Source organism: Lytechinus variegatus, chromosome 1 (genome assembly GCF_018143015.1).
Source record: "Lytechinus variegatus isolate NC3 chromosome 1, Lvar_3.0, whole genome shotgun sequence".
Classification (NCBI taxonomy): Eukaryota; Metazoa; Echinodermata; class Echinoidea; order Temnopleuroida; family Toxopneustidae; genus Lytechinus; species Lytechinus variegatus.
Genome location: NC_054740.1, coordinates 12,826,774 through 12,848,139, shown reverse-complemented (window position 1 = coordinate 12,848,139; position 21,366 = coordinate 12,826,774). Strand labels below are relative to the sequence as shown.

The following is a 21,366-nucleotide window of genomic DNA, read 5'->3' as shown; positions in this document are numbered from 1 at the left end:
CCGGAAGGGGAAAGCCTATGTAGTATGCCTAGCAATTGAGTGTCAGAAATCTTGTTGGAATGCTCCCCATGGAGTGGAGAAAGTGCATACATTGTGTGCAGGCATGCCAGCTAGGATACGGTGACTGGTGTAATAATATGTACATGTAAAGCGCTTAGAGAAACACTGTGATAAGCACTATATAAAAATTTTCCAATTATTATCAAAATTATTATAACGATATTGTAGACAAAATGTTAGTTAACTTAAAGCAACAATGCACATAAAAACAATGTCTTATGCATGCTATAAATGCAACATATTATTTTACACATTCACATCCACAGTTGCACAAATAACAAGATAGAATAAATGATAATGTTACCTGGTTGATGTATCGTTTTAAATTCCTGCCACGAAGCATATCCCCTTTCTTTGTCCCCCTTGCCCGTCCTTTCTCCCCTTCCAATTCACCCCTCGTTTTCTTGAGGTCTTCTATTACTGTAGCATGCATTATCTCTGTTAATATATGGTATCTGCAAAGGATATCAGAATGAAAAAGAAAACACTTCTATAAAATGGAATAAATGACATCTGTAAAGAAAATAGAAAGGTAAAATGTTCGTCAGATCGATTGAGATACTATATATAGCATATATGAAAAATATGCGAAGGAAAAAATATAGCACATCCGGTTTGATAAAATGCCAAATGTAAAATTCAGTCATTAGGTTCTTTCAAACACTTATATTTTTCAAATCGTATTAACATAGAAAGACTGTTTGGCTTTTCACTCTACCAAATTCTATCATCCAAATTGATGTATCAAATGAAGCTCCTTTCTTTCCTGTCTTAAAGTAGACAGCACCAATCCATTCGAATCTCAAACTTTGATGGGTCTACATAGTCTAATGCGTAGATGGGCTAATTACCACTTTGTCTACTTATCATTTTGCAATTTGTCAAATGAAAATTTGTTTCATAAATAGTTCATCTTATCATACATGGACTTGAAAAGTATCACACTGAGTGGATATTAGATAGAATGGATACAGCCTATAGTATATACATGTAGCTTTAAGGGGTGCTCCAGGCTATTAGTATTTATATCTACATAAATAGAGTAAAATTCACATAGCAAAATGCTGAAAATTTCATCAAAATCTGATAACAAATAGCGAAGTTATTGAAGTTTAAAGTAAAGCAACATTTTGTGAAAAAAGTTGCACTTAGTCATGAATAATCATTAGGTGGGCTGATGATGTCACATCCCCACTTTCCCTTTTCGTTTGTTATTACATGAAATCATACTTGTTTCATTATTTCATACATGTGTGATTGATATGTCTCCCTTATATTGAAATAAGTTGCAGCAATGAATATCTAATGTACTTGATCAGTTTTCAATCCAATGATTTTAGTTCTTAAAGGGAAAAATTTGAATAACCTAATTTTATATAATAAAATACAACAGAACATGTGGTGATATGACATCATCAGTTTTGCTCATTGATTATTCATGAAGACAAGCCTATAACTATTTCACTGGAATAATGCAAAACTTTAAAATGTCATAACTTTGCTATTCATTGTCTCATTCTGATCAAAATTTTCAGTGATTTGTTTATCTGCTCTTTCTTTATATGTTCAAATCATATTTACCTCAGCCTGGAGCATCCATTAAGTGGCAATTACAGCAAATGAGCAGTAGATGAAATGGTTGTAGACAAAAATGGGATGAAACCAAATGGAAAGTAAACTGATGCATGTTTTGATTCATCCAGGATGGATGTTTAAATTACAGTGGAAAAAAAAATCTATTTTTCAGGGTCCCATTGCATAAATGTTACTATTATAGTAACTTTGCCATCCAATGGCAACTATCATGGTAACACTGATCAACAGCAAATCAAGATCAAGGATTTCAAGCAAGTTACCATTGCATGGCGAAGATGCCGTAATGGTAACTTTTATGCAATGGGGCCCTGGACTTACTTTTAACAGAGAACAGTTTCACCATCCAATCCAGGATGCATCTTCAGCTTGTCTTCCAAGTGGTAACAACGATTTCCCGCCAATTCAGACGAGCTGAAGAAGGGTCCTGGATCGGACATGAAATTCTTCTCCGTTCAGAGTAAATCCAGATTAAAAGATTAATTTCTTTCTACCCGCAAAAAGTGAGTGTGGATCTAGTGGCAATCTACCACACTTCATACCTGATCTGAAGGAGTTCATCCACATCGCTCGTTGAGTTGATGAGTTTTATGAACTCCTCATAGGTAGCAGCATAGGCATAGCGTCGTTTGCTCTTCTCAACAAGCTTCTCAGTTCGTTGAAGATGCATGAGGAATGTCGTATTGATAAAATGAGGACTGCACAGCATGTCCACTGCAGGCTTCACAACTAATAAATAATAGTAATAATAATTGGCATTTATAGAGTGCAATCAATCTAGAAGTAATCTATTCCGAATATATGAATAGACATCATATCTAGAAAATGTTTTGAACAAATACATATTTTCAATGTTGACGTTGCTAGCTTTCAATAGTTGTGGTTGCTTGCTTGGATCAATTGTCAAGTCTTTGAGAGACGGGGCCCAGATCAGTGTTGGGCCCAATCTTACAGAGTTATGAGTGATCCAATCAATTGTAACTCTATGAAAATCCATCAGTGTCCTGATTATTTCTACAGGAAATGAACAAATTGTCCTTTGTAAACAAGGAGAGCACACCGAACTGTCAGGAAAGCAATCAATTTAGGGAGCCCATCCATATTGCATTGGCAGCGTGCACCCCGCGAGCGTACGCTTGCACACTCTAAGACGGGATAATAGCGTCGGCCAGCGGCAGCTAGCTGCGATAATTAAAGCACAATAGAACTCACATCCGCTCTCGCAGCTCCCCCTGTGCCTGCTGCCGCTCGCTGCCATACTTTATGTTACATTTGATTATAGATTTAATCCTCAGCTCGCTGCATCTAGCGGCAGCTAGCGGCCGCTAGCTGCGCTGTCGCTGCCCCCCATTTCTATCAAAATTCGCAAAGGCAATCTCACCCCGCGCCGGCCACGGCTAGCCTTCAATTCCGCGACTCGCTCTGGAATGAAGACCCGAATGAAGAGTAAACATGTACGTCGTGGTGCCTGTACTAGTTCCACTTGTCGTGCTACTCGACTTCAAATTATTATATTTAAAAGCATGATAATGAAAGGCGTTCCTCTTTTATGTCCGTATCGAAGGATTTCATGCAAATGCGCTCTATTGGAAATGACTACAGCTAGCTAGCGATAGAATATGCTCGGCCGCATCGTGTCGCATGGCGACCGAGTACTACAGATCAACACGTGCGCATAATTATGAATATGGCAAAAATTATCGATCTCGATAAGTCGATGGTTCTCAATAGTTTCCGTTGTCAACGAACTGAACTGAAAATTAACACCATCAATAGAAATACTGCCGATTTCGAAAATGTTGCAGCTTTCGAGTTGAGATTGACACGGAAGATTCACACATGAAAAATAAGTTTAATTAATGACCTTTTTTAACGTATGATTTTGGGACCGGATACAGATGGATTACACGCCTATTTTATCCCGTTTTATCCGAACGTCAACGTTGCTTCTTGGCACTGACAAAAATATTAATTCCCGAGCATGAAAATCAAGAAGCGCAAGACAAACCGTTCGTTTAAATAGAATATTAATGATCGAGAAGTTGCACGAATGGTACCCATGAATATTTTTTTACCTCTATTAAGGCCATAGTTTGAGACATCTTGGTATGAATAGGCCTATATCATCCAACTCGCCGGATAATGTCCGCCAAGAGTGTATAACTAGAGGGGTAGGCCTATTCATCTTTGCCACGGGAAGATTAATATTTTTAGAACATTTATTTTTTCTGACAGAGGCCAGATAAAATGACACAATATGAATATGATGCCCGAATGTAACTAAATTAGTGCGAACATTGATATCAACGGCAAACTAAATTTTGGAGAATGATAATGACGCCATATCATTAAACACGCTAAATCGCAAATCAACAAAATGTCTACTTCTTTTTCTTTTGTTAGACATACTGCCTTACTTTTTATGTTGGTTTGAAATACTTCCTTTTATGATATTTTTGTTTTGATTTTTTGACATTTTGATTTTGTTTCTGACATCGTATAAATTGTTTGGGTATATTTATGTTGGGTTTTTTGTTTAACTTATGCCGAATTTTTGATATTGTAGGCACTCTTGATTCTAGAAAATTATTGGGAACGCAATCTGCTTCTGTTGGACTTTTTTTGGAAAAATACGCGAATTGTATTTCTTCCAGGAGAATAAAAGTTTACATTGGAAAATATTAATTGATTTCATGATATATAATTTCCACTTCAAAACAATTTCAAAAATACGTCTCGAACGATCGTGCATTAATCTAAGACTAAGATGTTGAGTACTTTTATTCCAACGTATTTCCCTTTTATTGGAAAGATAAGCGAATAATATTTATTTCAGGAAAAAGAGCTTATGGTATCTGAAATAAATTCTATATAATTTCCACCTCAAAACAATTTTGAAATACGTTCCGATCATGAGCTGTGATCTGAGAATTGAGACCATTTATCTAATCTATTTAGGACTTATATTTCTGACTTGAAAATTGAAATTTCTGACTTGAGAATTGAAAAGATACGTGAATTGTACTTCTTTTCAGGAGAGTGTTTATTCTCAAAGGAAATTAAATTATTTCAATATAATTTCCAAATCAAAACAATTTTGAAATAATTTCTGTCTCGAACGATCTTCAATTAATCTGAGACGTTTAAAATTTTTATTCCAACCCTTTACCTCTTACCGGACGTAATAAACCGGCCAAAGTCAACGATCAGCACCATTAGCGTACCTAAAAAGGGGGGGGGCAGACTGCCCCCCCTGACGAGTCACAACACATGCAAGTGACGTATCCCTGCCCCCCCCCCCCTGACGAGTCCAAAGTGATCCCTGACGAGCCATAAGCAAGATAAGTGACCCCTCTCCTATGTGAAGACTTTTTTTGCTTGTCAATTTTTTTTACCATTTATACCTCGGTCACATTTGCTCTATGGCGGCTGTACGGCGAGTCGGAAACAGCCGTTTTAACATTTTTGAACCAGCTGCATATAGGTGGTTTGTATATAAAACAAATGAATAAACGGCTGTTTTAATTCGCCTTACGGCTGCCGTAGATCAAATGTGACCGAGGTTTAAGTCTCGGTATAAGAATCAGTGCTTTTCAGTATCAATAATCTTCAATACTGTCTTTCTAGGCACGGGATTAAATCCGATCAGCCTTTCATCCACCAGTTTTCTATAGTGCGTTAACAATTCCCTAGTGACGCTAAAGACCACACGCAGAGGGGGGGGGGGATAGCGGGGGCGTTAAGGGTCGAATGCAAATTACAAACGCCGTCTTTTGATCGCTCTATATCATTTCGAGCAGGAACAATAATAAAAAAACCCGGATGTGCGGTTTAGTAGTCCATAGTTTTTTTTTCTTATAAAAAAAAACATTGAATGAAGAAAAAGAAAACGCTTGGGATCCAGATGACATCCCCATACAAAACATCAAACTTTTGAAAAAAAAGTGAAACTGTATGATACTCATTGTAATTTCCATACTGCAGTATTTGATAAATCCAATCATTTGAGGCCTATTTTTTTAGTTTAGCAACATTTTGTGAATAAATAGGCGAGGGCCATTACACACATAATGGGAACTGATACAAGTGACAATCCTTTTTTTAGTGCCGCATGTTTTTATACAAATGAGGAAACTCTTCACCCTCTATATTTTATTATGAACATGATGAATGGGTGCTACTGCGTATTTCGCGAACCGATTCCATTGTTGGATGCATGGAATATCTCTGTCGTTCTTTGATTTTCGCCATCATTTCCGATTGATCATGTGTTGATGTAAGAGCGATTGTTTTGAGGTGCAAACAATTTAAGATAAATTTCATATATCTCCAGGACTGAATTCATGTTCTCTGAGAACATAAATGACACTTTCCCGGCAATATCGGAAAGGCAAATGAAATGGAGTTACAAACATCTCAAATTAATGCAGGATCGATCACGCATGATTTTAAATTTAATGCGAGTGTAAACTATTTAAATAACTGATGTTCCCGTATATGGACGAACCCATGTTCTGTCAGAAAAAAATGAAATGACTAATTTTCCCGACAAAGTCGAAAAGGCAATATTTTAATGGAATAAAAGTCGCAAAATTTCTTATTCTTGATCCAATCCGACATGAGATGAAAGTATTTCAGTATGGAATATCGAGTTAAAAGATATCCTCTGTCAATAAAAATATATTTTAAGACCTTCGATGTGGAAATAATTTATTTTTGTTGGGCTATGAATACCTATATCTTTCAACAACATACGATTGTTGTTCTTGGTCCGGCCCGTTATAAAATGATGGTCGACTTTAAGAAATTATAGATATACCTATATACAGAGTTTCGATCTAGCTGATACTTCTAAAAGGTTTCGAATCGGAAAGAGATCCGACCCGACATAAAATGGCGATATAAAATTTTTGAGTTTTGGAACGGAAAGAATATAATTCGCACTACGCTATAATATCTACATCTTCTAACAAGATGCAATTATTGCTTGTTCTTGATCCGACCCGATATGAAATTAAGTATACAAAAAAAGTTACTCCTCCCCGTAATCAAAATTACCCTGCCGCCGCCCATCCTCCTACCCCGGATGGCGGGCAAGGGGATTTAAAAAAACAGTAATACATATATAATGATAATATGACAAAATATATTTTGCGTTCAGAATTTTATGTTGCTCTATATACACAGCACATGGCGGTAAATGAACGTGAAAAAGTAACGACATGTTCTATTTCCACTCCATGCAGAATCATTGCCACTTTCGTGCCATTTCTAGTTAATTGATGCATACGCAATTGTTGATGATTATTTTACATCTCGTCTTTTTCTAACAATTTTGTCCAATAGGCGTCACTTTTCTTCTGTGTCTAATTTGTCAACAAGATTAGAGCTGCAAAATATGTTGCAAATATGCTTTTATCCTCTCAACGATAAAATGCGAAGGAACAATAGATTCAATTCCTTATAGAATTAGAGCTATTGTGACAAGTTCGGGCAACTGGCACTTCGTCATTTCACAAAGGAGTGATTAGTGCCCATGATCGAATTCATTGACCCTGAGCTTCATTGAAAACATTTACTTTACCATCTCGTTTGTTTTGTCAGGACGACCTTTGTGCTTTTCTTGGCAAAAATAACAATTACAAGAATTCTTTGAACAGGAGTGAAAGCAGGAAGCCTGACCAGGTTGACGTTATTCCAAATGGTGCAAAAATAACCCCAACATGAAACTACAATGAGCACGCAATAAACAGACGAACATTATATTTCAAAAGTGGTTCGGGTTATTATAATTTTGTAAATGTAATTTGAAAAATCGCGAGAGCAAAAGAAAGTTTAAAAACAGAGAAAAGAACGCAAATACAATGAATTGAAAGATGTGAAAAAACAAGTATGAAAAGTAGATCATGAAAATTTAAAGAACGGGATTTAAAAAATAGCGACCAAGCCGACCATTATATGTTTTGGGTAGTTGGACATCAAACATGTCGCGGGGGGGGGGAGAGAACACGTCCTTCCAAAAGTCAGTTAAGCGTAGGGGACACAAAATGTCATATACCCCACCCTCTCCCTGGCTCCCCCAACTAATGGAAGCTTTAATTCATTTGATTATTTACGAACGTTCTCTAAATGTCAAAACTATCAAAATTGTTGAAGATATGCCTTATAGAAAATTCAAGCGCGCTTCGTGTCGTGTTTTCGTGCTTGCACCCTTTACAAAGGCCAAATGAAATCTGATCTTAGTTATATAGCAATATAATGAGGCATATATTTTAAAGTAGCTGAAAGGGCAGCTAGGCATTGTGGCCCCGGGTAAATCTATTAGTGCCCTCACTAGTATGGACTTGGTTGTATACCCCCCCCCCCCCCGATTTTTAAGTTTATCTTTCTTTTAATTATGTTAACAATTTGCAAAGATTTTGTATCCCCATGCCGATACAAAAGGTAAGTTATAATCAAAGTTCTAATAATCCCGCCTTCTAACAAGGTATTCTCTTTAGATGCCTATTGACATTACCGCCCTAAAAATATATATGTACATAATTATACCAAAGGGCTATACATACTTTGTTGATTTCAACGTGCCCAGGATTTTATAGGTCTAATAATTTTCGACACCCAGCCCCCCCCCCCCCGTTTACATGAAATCGCCGAACAATTTTTCAAAAGATTCTAGTGTTGGATGACTTTTTAAAGCATTAAAATATTATAAGAGGGCAAAAAAGTAGACTCCACAGGATGTTCTTTCTTATCCTCTTTTAAGATTAACTGATTAAATACCTAACAATGGTGCTGTTTAAGTCATTAAAGATCAAAGCGGCCATTTGCTTTCACAATATAATGCGCGGCAAGTTCTTTTCAAAGAAAGTATCCGACGTAGATTATATTGATTAATTATCATTGAAGGGTCATGGGCGTAGCGGACATAACTATTCTGCGAAAGATCCTGCTCTTTTCATTGCGCTTGAGCGTTTTTCAGACTACTCGTTACAATGGGCTTCTAAATTGATTAATTGTGTATACATTGCACGAGTATGGAAACATAATGAATTGCGAAGAAGCACCATTACACTCACCTGCTGCGACAAAATAATCCAATGATTATGTAAAATGAAATGAAATTACTTGAATACTTTTGCATCAAATATTATGGCATAAAATCACAAATTTTGTAATTTGAACCATCAAATTTTTAATGGCAAGGTGAATTATATCATTCTAAAACAGGAACAAGCGATTATCGTGCATTGGTGGAAGAAATAGTTAATTTTTAAGCAGGGTTAATTAGATATATATGAATTCTTCCACCTTGAAACGTACTAGAAGTATTTATAAAATCATTTATTAGACAGTTTTTGGCTCAATATTTCGTACATTTATGCCTTTATTTCGTGTCGGAGCAGAAATAAACACACATGCGATAATCGTACATTGTTTGAAAATACCGTAGATTATTGCGAAAGGCAGTCAGATGCTTTCCGCCTCCAATAATCCAATGATTATGTAAAATGAAATGAAATTACTTGAATACTTTTGCATCAAATATTATGCATAAAATCACAAATTTTGTAATTTGAACCATCAAATTTTTAATGGCAAGGTGAATTATATCATTCTAAAACAGGAACAAGCGATTATCGTGCATTGGTGGAAGAAATAGTTAATTTTTAAGCAGGGTTAATTAGATATATATGAATTCTTCCACCTTGAAACGTACTAGAAGTATTTATAAAATCATTTATTAGACAGTTTTTGGCTCAATATTTCGTACATTTATGCCTTTATTTCGTGTCGGAGCAGAAATAAACACACAAGCGATAATCGTACATTGTTTGAAAATACCGTAGATTATTGCGAAAGGCAGTCAGATGCTTTCCGCCTCATAACTATTTAGAAATCTACGGCCTATTTTATCTATTAACATGCCAAATATTTTGCGTCATTTCATGTCGGGTCGGATTCAAGAACAAGCTATCATCGTACATTGTTCGAAGAAAAGAAAAGTTATTTTATTTCCGCCTTAAAACTATTTTCGAATAATCTAGGACACATGCTATCTGTCAATGTTCCATATATTTTGTTTTCTGGTCGAATTTAAGAACTAGCGGTTATCGTACATTGTTCAAAGAAATACGTAATTATTTCGCAAGTTTTATTATATGAACACGAATCTTTCCACCTAGAAACGTATCAGAAATATTTTCATAACCATTTAAGACACTTCTTAGCCCAATATGTCATTTTTTATACCTTCATTTCTCGGTTCATTTCGTGCCAGAGCGGAAACAAACACGCAAGCGATAATCGTACATTGTTCAAAAATGCCGTTACAACGAAAGGTAATTGGATTCTTTCCGCCTTAAAACTATTTAAAAGTATATTTCGAATAATCTACGACCCATATCTATTGATATTCCATATATTTTGTTTTATCAAATGTCTGGTCGAATTCAAGAACAAGCGATCGTCGGACATCGTTCAAAGAAATACATAATTATTTCGGAAGTTTAATTATATGAACACGAATCTTTCCACCTTGAAACGTACCAGGAATATTTATAACACCATTAAAAACACTTTTTAGCTCAATATTTCATTCTTTTATACGTTCATTTCGTGCCAGAGTGGAAACAAACACACAAGCGATAATCGTACATTGTTGGAAAATATCGTAGATTATTACGAAAGGTAATTAGATTCTTTCCGCCTTAAAACCATTTTAAAAGTATATTTCGAATAATCTAGGATCCGTGTAATCTATTAATATTTCATACATTTTGTTTTATTACATATCTGTTCGAATTGCGACGATTATCGTACATTGTTCAAAGAAATACATAATTATTTCGTAAAGTTTAGATACATGAATACAAATCTTTCCACATTGAAACGTACCAGAAATATTTTTAAAACCTCTTAAGACACTTTCTAGCTCAATATTTCATTCTTTTATACTTTCATTTCGTGCCGGAACGGACCTAAAACTATTTAAAAGTAGGCCTATATTTTGAATAATCTACGACCCATTTATATTCCATATATTTGTTTTTATTAAATGTCTGGTCGAATTCAAGAACAAGCGATCATCGGACATGGTTCAAAGAAATGCATAATTATTTCGCAAGTTTGATTATATGAATACGAATCTTTCCACCTTGAAACGTACCAGAAATATCTTTATAACCATTAAAAACACTTTTTAGCTCAATATTTCCTTAATTTCCCCGTTCATTTCGTGCCGGAGCGGAAACAAACAGGCAAGCGATAATCATACATTTGGGAAAATACCGTAGATTACTATACGAAGGGTAATTAGATTCATTCCGCCTTCAAACTATTTAAAAGTATTTACGACCCATTTATCTATTAATATTCCATATCTTGTATTATTGATTGTCTGGTCGAATTCAAGAACGAGCGATTATCGTACATTGTTCTAAGAAATACATAATTATTTCGTAAAGTTTAGTTACATGAATACAAATCTTTCCACATTGAAACGTACCAGAAATATTTTTAAAACCTCTTAAGACACTTTTTAGCTCAATATTTCATTCTTTTATACTTTCATTTCGTGCCGGAACGGACCTAAACAAACACGCAAGCGATGATCTTACATTGCTAGAAGTTACTATGTCCTATTTCATGTCGGGGTCGGATTAAGAATAAGTGATGATCGTACTTTTTTGAAGGAATAGATCATTATTACGCAACGGAAATAATATAAGACTAATATTAATATGAATCTTTCCACCTCGAAATGTATAAGAATTATTTTGCTAAGAATCTAAGACACTTTTCAGCTCAATATTTCATACTTTAATACCTTCATTTCGTGTCGGGCAGACAAGAAAATCGCCGCATCGGTCGCGCACATTTCACCAACGGATTTAGAAAGCACATCATTTTGAGTACGAGTATTCGCCTGCAAGTTGGCCGCGTGCAAGCTGCGAGAAGTGGCGAGAAGCTGCAATGATAAAATCTAGGATTAATGATTCCTGTTAATCTGCTTTAATCTGAGCAGCGAGCCGCCGCTAGCTGCGTCTAGCGGGGAGATACATCCTGTTCACTAATTACCGCAGCGGGGGTGTGCTCGCGGGGTGCACGCTGCCAATACAATATGGATGCGGTCCCTTATGGATGTACATTCATATCTAGAAAAAGATTTGAGCAAACATGCATTGTATATGTTGACTTTGCTGGCTTTACACAGTTGCAATTGATCAGATCAATTGCAACTCTTTGTAAGACGGGCCCCAGTTATATAGTTATGAGACCAAATGGTTGTTAGATGAAATATTGATGGACAGAATGGCATTAGACCATGTGGTGAGTGGATGAGTTGGCAGAGGGCGAAGTGGCAATTTACTGTGTTTAGTGGGCTGTATGCCAATGACATCAAATAGTAGATGAACTGGTTGTTAATGAACTAGACTATCCCATGTCTTGTTATAGACCAAACAGAGAGGAGACAAAATGAGGGGGGAAGAATTGCCAAATTTAAGACAAGAGCATTAATCTTACCTTGACAGGTGAAGATTTCTCTAAGGAGTTGCCTGGCCGTCTCGCACCCAGCTAACCTTTCGGGGAGGAGCAAGACCAGGAGAACCTCAACCGCTTCCCGGAAGAACTGTGTCTCTGCCTCCTCGCTGGCTAAGGACGGGTGAAGATAGAAGATCTTCGGCTCCTCACCTTCCCTATATTAATAGTGATAGAAATACATGAGCATGTACATTTACATGGACCTCTTTATAAACTGCCCTAACCAAGATATAAAAATGAGAAGCGTTGCTGGAGAAACTCCCTTTTTACATTAATTTGTCAAGTCATTCCCTGTCCAAATTAAAGCTCTTGCTATAATAAATAAGGCCACTACTGATGATGATGGGTTCTTCTACAGTGCATCCCACAAAAAAAAGGAAACCCATTTTTCAAGACAATTATAAAACATGTTTTTACTATGAATTTGATACTTATGGTAAGAGTGGAATCTCATTTCTAATTTGAGACCAACAGCTTAGCAGATTGTTCACGCACGGCGGATTACAAACAATAAATATTGAGGTCCATCAGAAACCATTTGGGCAGAAACTCAGGTAAGAATCTGAATCGACTCTCATTACAGGGATCAGTGAGAGAAACTAAATATAGAATTCAAAAGAAATGCCAACAGGTCAATCATCAAATAAGCAGGGTTGTCCTATCATGAACCAATCTTGTCTAATTTTTCTGCGCAACCTGATTTTTACATTAAAAATTCAGTCTCGTCTTGCTCATTAATGTATGAAGTGTTCGTCACATGTCAGGTATCAAAATGTAGAGGAATGGCTCAATTGTATGATGATGTAAAGGAAATATTATAATTAATTTGCCTTTGAGGAAAAAATATGTGGGAAAGCCGGTTTCCTGTTTTCTCGGATGCACTGTATAGCATCGGCATCCACAACTGCTGGGCGCTCATGGCGCTTGCTCAAAATAGAAATTGTCCAACAAATATCAAAGTCTTCAACCAGTGATAAGAATCATCATTCAATTTAAATACTGTCCTAGTACATGTAGTTCTACAATTAAATTATTCTTGCAATGATGTTGGAGTGTGGAACAGAAAGGTCTGTCATCATGCCTTGATGAATGGAATACTGTCCCAATATTTCATAGAGTCTTATGCTACCCTAGTGTCCTTTGAAAATTGAAAGCGTGTGACATATATACAGAAAATTGATTGGTTAATGCGTTCACTTTTTCAAACTGATTTATCCTTTCATGCCAAAATTTGTATAAAACCACTGATACTGCTACGAGATATGACCAGTTAACCATCATGCTACAGTATTGGCATTTTTGTAAAGGACAAACAAATTATTACTTTTTTACAGGAAAATACACTTTCGTTATTTACTCCCTTTTGTAGAAGTAGGAACTATTGAATGCCTAGTTTTCTTTGCATTTTTTTTAGAAAGCATGCCCCTATGAACATCTGTAGGCAATAATGACTAAGGCAGAAATATGATTGATATAAAATATGATCGATGAAGAAATCCTTAAAGCCACCGCATATATTACAATTGGTCTGAGACCTGATCTTGGAATAAAATGTAGCACATTTTGATGATGATATACTGTGTAATGTCCTCAATCATCTTACAAATATCTATGTTGAAATCTGTGACTATGCTATCATCCTAATAAAAAGGGAATAAAAGCGAATTTGACATCTAGTCAAAATGACATCATAGCAATCGTAGTATTGGCTATGATTTGAAACTAATTTGGACTTTACTCAAAATATAGTCTTGCAATCATCCAAAATGGTTACATTAGTATTCTTTCGGTTAATATAAACCCTGTATAAAAAACACTTTTCATTTACTGTACATTTTCAGAAAATGAGCAAAATGCGATTTGATCAAATAAGGGATCATGGACCAGTCGTAAGGTGTGTGTGGTGGCATTTATATATATGACTACATACTTATTAACGTTCTATGAAGCTACATTTTTTCAGGAGGAAACTCGTGTAGAAAGCCTACCTGACACTGGTCTCCCTCAGTTTCTGAAAATGATCACAGAGTTTGTATACAACATCACTGGAGAGGAAGCGAACCTATCAAATCAGAGGAGAAGAAAATACAAATTTGTGAGATTCATCAGGGGCTGTTTCATAAAGCTCTTCAGAAATTTATGAATAACTTTACAAGCAATACAGGCTGAGATATTGCATGAAAATAACAAATTCATGTTATTTGTCCAAAAACAGCATCTGTGGTAAAAATACACTGAGGATATTTTTCATATATCCCCTTCCATCAGGTAACCAAAAATATTGTTTTGAATCATATAAAGACCAATACCAATATTCATTCTTCCCCCCCCCCCTTTATCTCTTCAGAGATGAGATTGAGAGCAGGAGGGGGGGGGGACAAATCTGAAAGATTCCCTTTTTTAAAAACTGATTAATATTTATAAAATAACACAACAAAAATATTATTCAATTACCGACTTACCATGTCAATTCTTTTGAGTCGAAGTGACAAATTATGGACCACCTCCCACATATCCGTTCTAATTGAAAAGTTGGAAGGAAAAATAAATAAACATTAACTCAATACACATTGAGTAATTCCTGAAAGTTAAGAAGTGAAAGTACTATAATAGAGAAATATTAGCAGTATTATAATACAATTTATGCATAACTGTGAGAGATTAAATTTAGAGATAGAAAATAAACCATTTGGAATGTTGTGGCCCAGTGGATTAGTCTTCTGACTTTGAAACAGAGGGTAGTGGGTTCGAATCCCAGTCATGGTGTAATTTCCTTCAGCAAGAAATTCATCCACATTGTGTTGCACTCAACCCATGAATGGGTACCTGGCAGGAATTTATTCCTTGAAATGCCACCACACTGTAAGAGGCTGCAGGGCTAAAGCCCGGGTAATAATATCCAAGTCCTTTGGAAGCGCATAGGGACGTTATGACATAATGTGATAATTTGCGGTTTTTTCGTAACCTCTTTGAAGCATACAAAAATCCAATAAAACAGACTCTACTGATCACGTAAATAGAATGACATAGGAATTTACTTTTCAACATTTTTTGGGGGGGCAAGAATGGAACTGCATTTTAAGAGTGAAAAGAATCCAAGTTTCAACATCAACAAGATTTGTGTCAGCAGCATGAACCGGGTCCAAACAGTATTCTTATTTTGATAAATGGCTTTCACAATCCCATACACTTTCTTAAAGTATGGACATGATGTATTATTTTCACTGCATTTTTTTCATAAAATTTCATAGAATTATTATTTTTAAAGGATACTCACTCTAAAGCATCAGTAAAAGTAGGACCTTCTTTTCCGAGAGTTTTGTACCAGATCATCACATAGTCCCTGACAGCTAGATGAAATACTGTACAAAAATAAATAGCGTGAAAATAAAACATCTAAGAAACATTGCTTGTTGACCATACAGGAACAAACAAATGGAAATGATAATAGAAATAATCAATGACGGGGTAATAATGTGGAGCGTTGTGGCCCAGTGGATTAGTCTTCTGACTCTGAAACAGAGGGCCTTGGGTTCGAATCCCAGCCAAGGCATAATTTCCTTCAGCAAGAAATTTATCCACACTGAGTTGCACTCGACCCAGGCGAGGTGAATGGGTACCCAGCAGGATTAATTTCTTGAATGCAAGAGCACTGAAAGACAGCTCGAGCTAAAGCCTCAGTAATAATAATAATAATAATAATATCTTGCCTCAAAATAGAATATTTCTATACAAATGCATACCATTATTATTATCATTATAATCATAATATATACCTGTAAAGCGTTTTAGAAATGTCATTCCAATGTATAAAAGAGAAATGCCAGTAGTTGCACTGAACACTGATTTCATGAGAAAGTCTGTAAAACCAGGCTTAATTGTCAGAATATCATTGAGGATCTAGATCTGGTACAGTTACATCCAATCCAATGGTAACTGCCATGGAATCCTTGATTTTGATTGGCTGTTGATCAATGTTACCAATGTAGTTACCACTGGATGGCAAAGTTACCATAATCGTGGTAACTCTTCTGATTACATATCATGAAAAGTATCCAGTGTGATGCACACCTTGCTTATAATGCACAAAGCTTAAATGTCTGTATGTACCTCATGCTATGTTCCAAAAAGCACTGAAATATCAATCTTACACTTTTCTTTCTTTCTTTTTGTTATTTAGCAATTTAACAATTGAATAACCCTAGAAATAGCTCAGCACAAACAATATTTCTTTATTTCTACATTTATATTCATTATCATTATAATTATTTATTCGGCCATAAAAAAACATACAAAAATTGTACAATGTAATTACAAAAATACAATTTGAAATTGAATTTGTAATACATCTGAATTTAAAGATAACTTGAAATAACTTTCTTGGGGTATTATTTCTTTGAAGTGCAATAGAAGTCTAATATGTCTGACATTTCTGTTGCATTCATTTGATATAAAATTATTAATAGGAACAGATTCCTACATGTACATGTACTTGCACATCCTTCAATACCTAGTCTTGATCAAGAACATGTTTAAACAACACTAGCCCACCAGATATACTTATATAGTATTCACCCCCATGTAAGTATAGAGCTGAAATAAAAATATGCTACCTGTCTCAAGTGCAATTAAAAGCAAACACTTCATTTTCTCTTTAAAAAAAATACAAAAAAATACTTTTCATAGATGTAACATTAAATACTCCCCCCCCCCCCCCCCCCCCCGGTTTACAATCTTCAAATTATTCTCCTGAATAGTCCCACCTGGGGACCATTTCATCAACATTTTTGTCTGACAAGTTGTTAGATCTGACATCTTTCCTTGATTCTGATTGGCTGAGAGGCTCTGTTACTATAGTAACTGCCGGATAAAATGGGACTTGTCGGATAAAACGTCTGACAAGTCCTTTCATTAAACGCTCCCCAGGTTGATCCCATAAAATGATTTACATCTTGGACATTCGAACCCACTTTCTCCATTTTGGTTTCACTTCATGAACTGCTCATTCTATGATACTTTTAGAGCACTACACCTTTTCATATGAAGCACAAAAGAGGGACCAATCATTTAAGAAAAACATTGTAAAGGCCTGTATTCTCAGAATGCTTCTATTGTACCATGGTACAAAAGCCATGGACTTGTGTACACAAATTATGATTATTGCATCACGTACACTAAGAAAAGTCCAATAACAAATGCACGTTTGTAGCAATGGGTGCTTCACTGAAGCGATAATGATACAAGAAATCTGCATGGAGCATTGTCCCATGGTACAATTGAAATCTCTTTTGAGAATATGTGACCTGCCACCCCAAAAACCACCAATAAGGTTCTTTGTAAATAGCCAAAATAGATTTAGTCTCAAAAGAAAAAAAAGCTTATCTGAAAGAGAACTTCTTCTTCTTCATATTGGAAAAAATTAGAAGTCGTGAAGTTGAATAAAAGAAAAGATACAAGAGTTTCTTGGACATACATGTAACTTGTTCGGACTGCTTGGAAGTTCACTGCGATTACACAGTATGCACATCTCATGCTTGAGTGAACCCCAAACTTCAAACCTTGTTTGAAGTTACATTTATTAAGATCTTGCTGAATTTCCTCTGCATTCAATCACGTACTTGTAATGGTTATTATTGGTCAATTTTAACATATATATATCATTTTAAAGCTTAAGAAATGAATTTCCAAGCTCTATAAAAATCTCATTATTCCATTTGAGTCAACGTATAGCTGCTTTGGGGGTGGCGGGTCACATATGGGCCATTTGGGATATGATACTGTATGGAATTGCCCACTTTTTATGTGAAAACAAATACATACAGCACTAGATAATCAAACCCATTTAAATATGACCAGCCACATCAAAACCAACAGGAAGCTACCCAAAATTAATTTTGATACTTTTATCAAGTTTGAATAAGCACTTCCTGTGCTTTAAAATGATATATAATTTTTCAAACTTTATGAACAATATTACTCACTCAAATACTTGACTGAATGCAGAGAAAACAAAGCGACAGCTTCAGAAAATTAAGGAGAAAACAACATTTGAAGTTTGTGTTCACTCAAGCATGAGATGTGCACACTGCAATTTCAATGATACTTCCAAGCAGTCCGCAAAATCTTGTGTCAAATAAACTCTTGCATCTTGTTTTCTATTCAACTTTACAACTCAAATTTTTTTACAGTATAAAGATTCTAAGTGCTCCTTCGGACAAGCTAAATTTGAATTTCGGCTTTTGGAAGAACCTTCCCTGGCAACTTTTTGGTAATTTTGGGGTGTTTGGTCACAAATTATACTACATCAGTCTTACATTCTCTAATAGCATTGTCAATATTCCTTGATATGACGACCCGTCTTCCTGGCCTTCTCCTACGTGCTTTGATTTCCTGGAGAAATGAAAAATGAAAGGGAAAAGCCATCAATATCTCAAAAGCAGGGGATATATTCTTCAAGAGAATAAAATTTTCATTGGTCAAATATTGGATACCGTCTACAATCTTCTATTGTTACAACAGGTAAACTTGCAGAAGTCAATACTTCATAAGTTGAAAGTTTGCAAAAGGCAAAGTAACATTTGAGACTTGATTATGATACAAATATATGTTGTGTAGTAAAATAAAATTGACTAAGGGTAAGTTACCTACATGTACAATTCTTTTACAACTAAGTTGCTCCTTTAGATCAAGAAATGGTTTGTTGATTACAGCTGCAACAAAATAAATATGCTTTGAATGACTTCATTCAAATAAATTAGTCATTGCACTTCATATTTGGAGCATGAATTAGAGAAAAGTCAAAGTTGAGTTCAGGTCAGGCAATTAAGTACAAATATGTGTGCAACAGACCAGAAAATACTGCGTATTGAGAGTGTTCTGCAAGTATGGGTACAGAATCATAATAACAAGTAGAACGCCTCTGGCAGTTTCGCCTGTATTGCTCGATTTAATACATATATGAATAATTATTCACAAAAAAACACCATTCAAATGATTAAAAAAAATACCAACTTCATTTAACCTAAATGACCTTTGACCTTGATTATGTGACCTGAAACTCGTGCAAAATGATCAGTGATTACCCTTATGTCCAGGTTTCATGAAATAGGCCCATATACTTTTAAAGTTAAGACATGCCAAAAACATAACCTTGATTATTGAAGATTCAATGCTGATACCCCCAACATTACATACATGTACATGTAGGTTCACTGACCCTATATTACCGTTTGACCATCTGACCCGAAACTTGTACAAGATGATCAGTGATATTAAAAGGAAACCAAAATCCGAGATGCAATATTGGAAAGAGTAAAATAGGAGGAACAATTTTAAAAGGTCTTGTACTTTCTATGGGGATCCTCGAATTGGCAAACATGCTTCAAAATGGTTGAGTTTTACGACAACTCTCCATTTGTTTTGTACACAATTTTTCAGATTTTCCCCATTATCTTTCAAATTTCATCTTGCCGTCTGAGGAGCATAACATATGTCACAGAGATGCCAAGTTAAAAAAACAATTCTGTGCATGAGATTTTCATGACTCGGCATCTCTGCGTGCGCGCGGCCAGTACTAAAGGCGAGATATGGGCTTCATCATGATATCAATCCATACTACAAAACCATGCGATGCACGCATGCGATTCATTGTATCACGCTGTGTGCTGACTGCACTCTCGATTCGTCTCACGTGCCGGGGCAGACGCGACTATTGTGTCCATACAACACATTTCATTCGTCATCAAACCATCCTTTCATTCTGTCATTTTATCATGCTATTAATTCATGCCTCATTATCTCAACTACTGTTTTTCCATCTCCGTACATAAGCTCACTATCATCATGTTTCCACCCCAGACCAGTTGTGTAAATATTGACCATGCTGTATTACCCCCATCATGAACAACCCCTTGTTCAACTCTATCTGTTTAAACTTTCCTTACCACTTTGCCTTCCTCAGAATATTATGCAACTATGTACATGTACAGTGAATTATTATATTGTAGTTTAGTATAGAGAATAAAGTTAGTTGTAAATGTGACTCCAAGCTGAGCAGACATGCCTAGTTATTGAGTAGAGATCGAGACCGAGTATGGGTTCAAGTGTGTATTATAGTTAGAATACACATACACAAAAGTGACAGCGTGCAAAGGCGGTAGGCCAGTGCGTATAATCCAGCGACTAATGCTACTTTTTCTTCTTTTTTTTTCTGTCGGGTCCCAATGCGTGAGAAAAATGAGTGCCATGCGTGAGATCATGAGACGGACCCTGGATGCGTTAAATGTAGTCTCACGCACAATGCGTGAGACTTGGTAGCTCTAATGTCATGGGAAATGATAATTCACACCACATATGTCAAGGCCAGGAGGAAATGATGTGAAATATGTAAAATAAAGGGGAAAATCTGAAAACTTGCCGGGTTCCGAGTTCCAGCCGGCCTGGCCCAGCTCATGGCATTAATGCTCTTACCATAATCTTGGTCACCAAGGCCTGGAAGGCTGGTGGGGGTTGATGGGTGATGGCAGGTTTCTTGATCTTCCCCGAGAACAGGACCAGGGAGAAACCCAGTAGGAAACCAACCAGTCCTAGTCCAAGATAGAGCCAAGGCGATGAAGAGCTCACGAGACCAAGGCGACAGGACACAGCCAGGAAGAGTCCAAATCCAGCTATGCTGTACATATTGATGATCTTCCCAATGAAAATCATGGTTGAAAAGGCTGTCCAGCGTCTAACCTGCAAAAAAGTGGAATATATAAAAAAATTGATAAGGTTCAATAATTATAGTATGTACAAATGTACAGGTGTGGATAGTGATGATGAAAGAGAAGTGGTGGCGGTGGAAGGAAAGGAGGGGGAAGGAGGAGGAGGGAGAAGCAGAAGGCAATTAAGGAAGACAAAAAGGAGAAGAGGAAGAATAAAAATAAAAAAGAGGGAGGGGACGATCAACAGCAAATAAAAAAAAAATAGAAGTGAGAAGAAAAAATATAAGAAAAGGAGGGGGAGGAGAAGAATACACAGTGCTCATATCTACTCTGCAGAGTGCATAATGTGCTCATTGTCATTTAGGCTATTGTCTGGTGGCACACCTGGGCCCCTTCTTACAAAGAGTTATGATTGATCCAATCAACTGTAACTATATGGAAATCCAATCAACTGTAACTATATGGAAAT

General features: G+C 36.0%; 1 protein-coding gene across 2 annotated transcripts in view; it reads right to left on the bottom strand.

Moving 5' to 3' along the window:
• The window catches only part of LOC121431811 (sorting nexin-25-like), a 54,632-nt gene that overhangs the window by 21,585 nt on the left and 11,681 nt on the right, over positions 1 to 21,366 (bottom strand). For both annotated transcript variants that reach the window (XM_041629588.1, XM_041629667.1), the window contains exons 2-9: positions 20,665 to 20,928; positions 18,510 to 18,585; positions 15,473 to 15,557; positions 14,658 to 14,715; positions 14,184 to 14,257; positions 12,178 to 12,350; positions 2,196 to 2,382; positions 365 to 515 (exon numbers count right to left, since the gene is read on the bottom strand). In XM_041629588.1, the coding sequence (XP_041485522.1) occupies positions 365 to 515; positions 2,196 to 2,382; positions 12,178 to 12,350; positions 14,184 to 14,257; positions 14,658 to 14,715; positions 15,473 to 15,557; positions 18,510 to 18,585; positions 20,665 to 20,901 (1,041 nt within the window). In that variant the 5' untranslated portion in view covers positions 20,902 to 20,928. The remainder of the gene's footprint in view (positions 1 to 364; positions 516 to 2,195; positions 2,383 to 12,177; positions 12,351 to 14,183; positions 14,258 to 14,657; positions 14,716 to 15,472; positions 15,558 to 18,509; positions 18,586 to 20,664; positions 20,929 to 21,366) is intronic.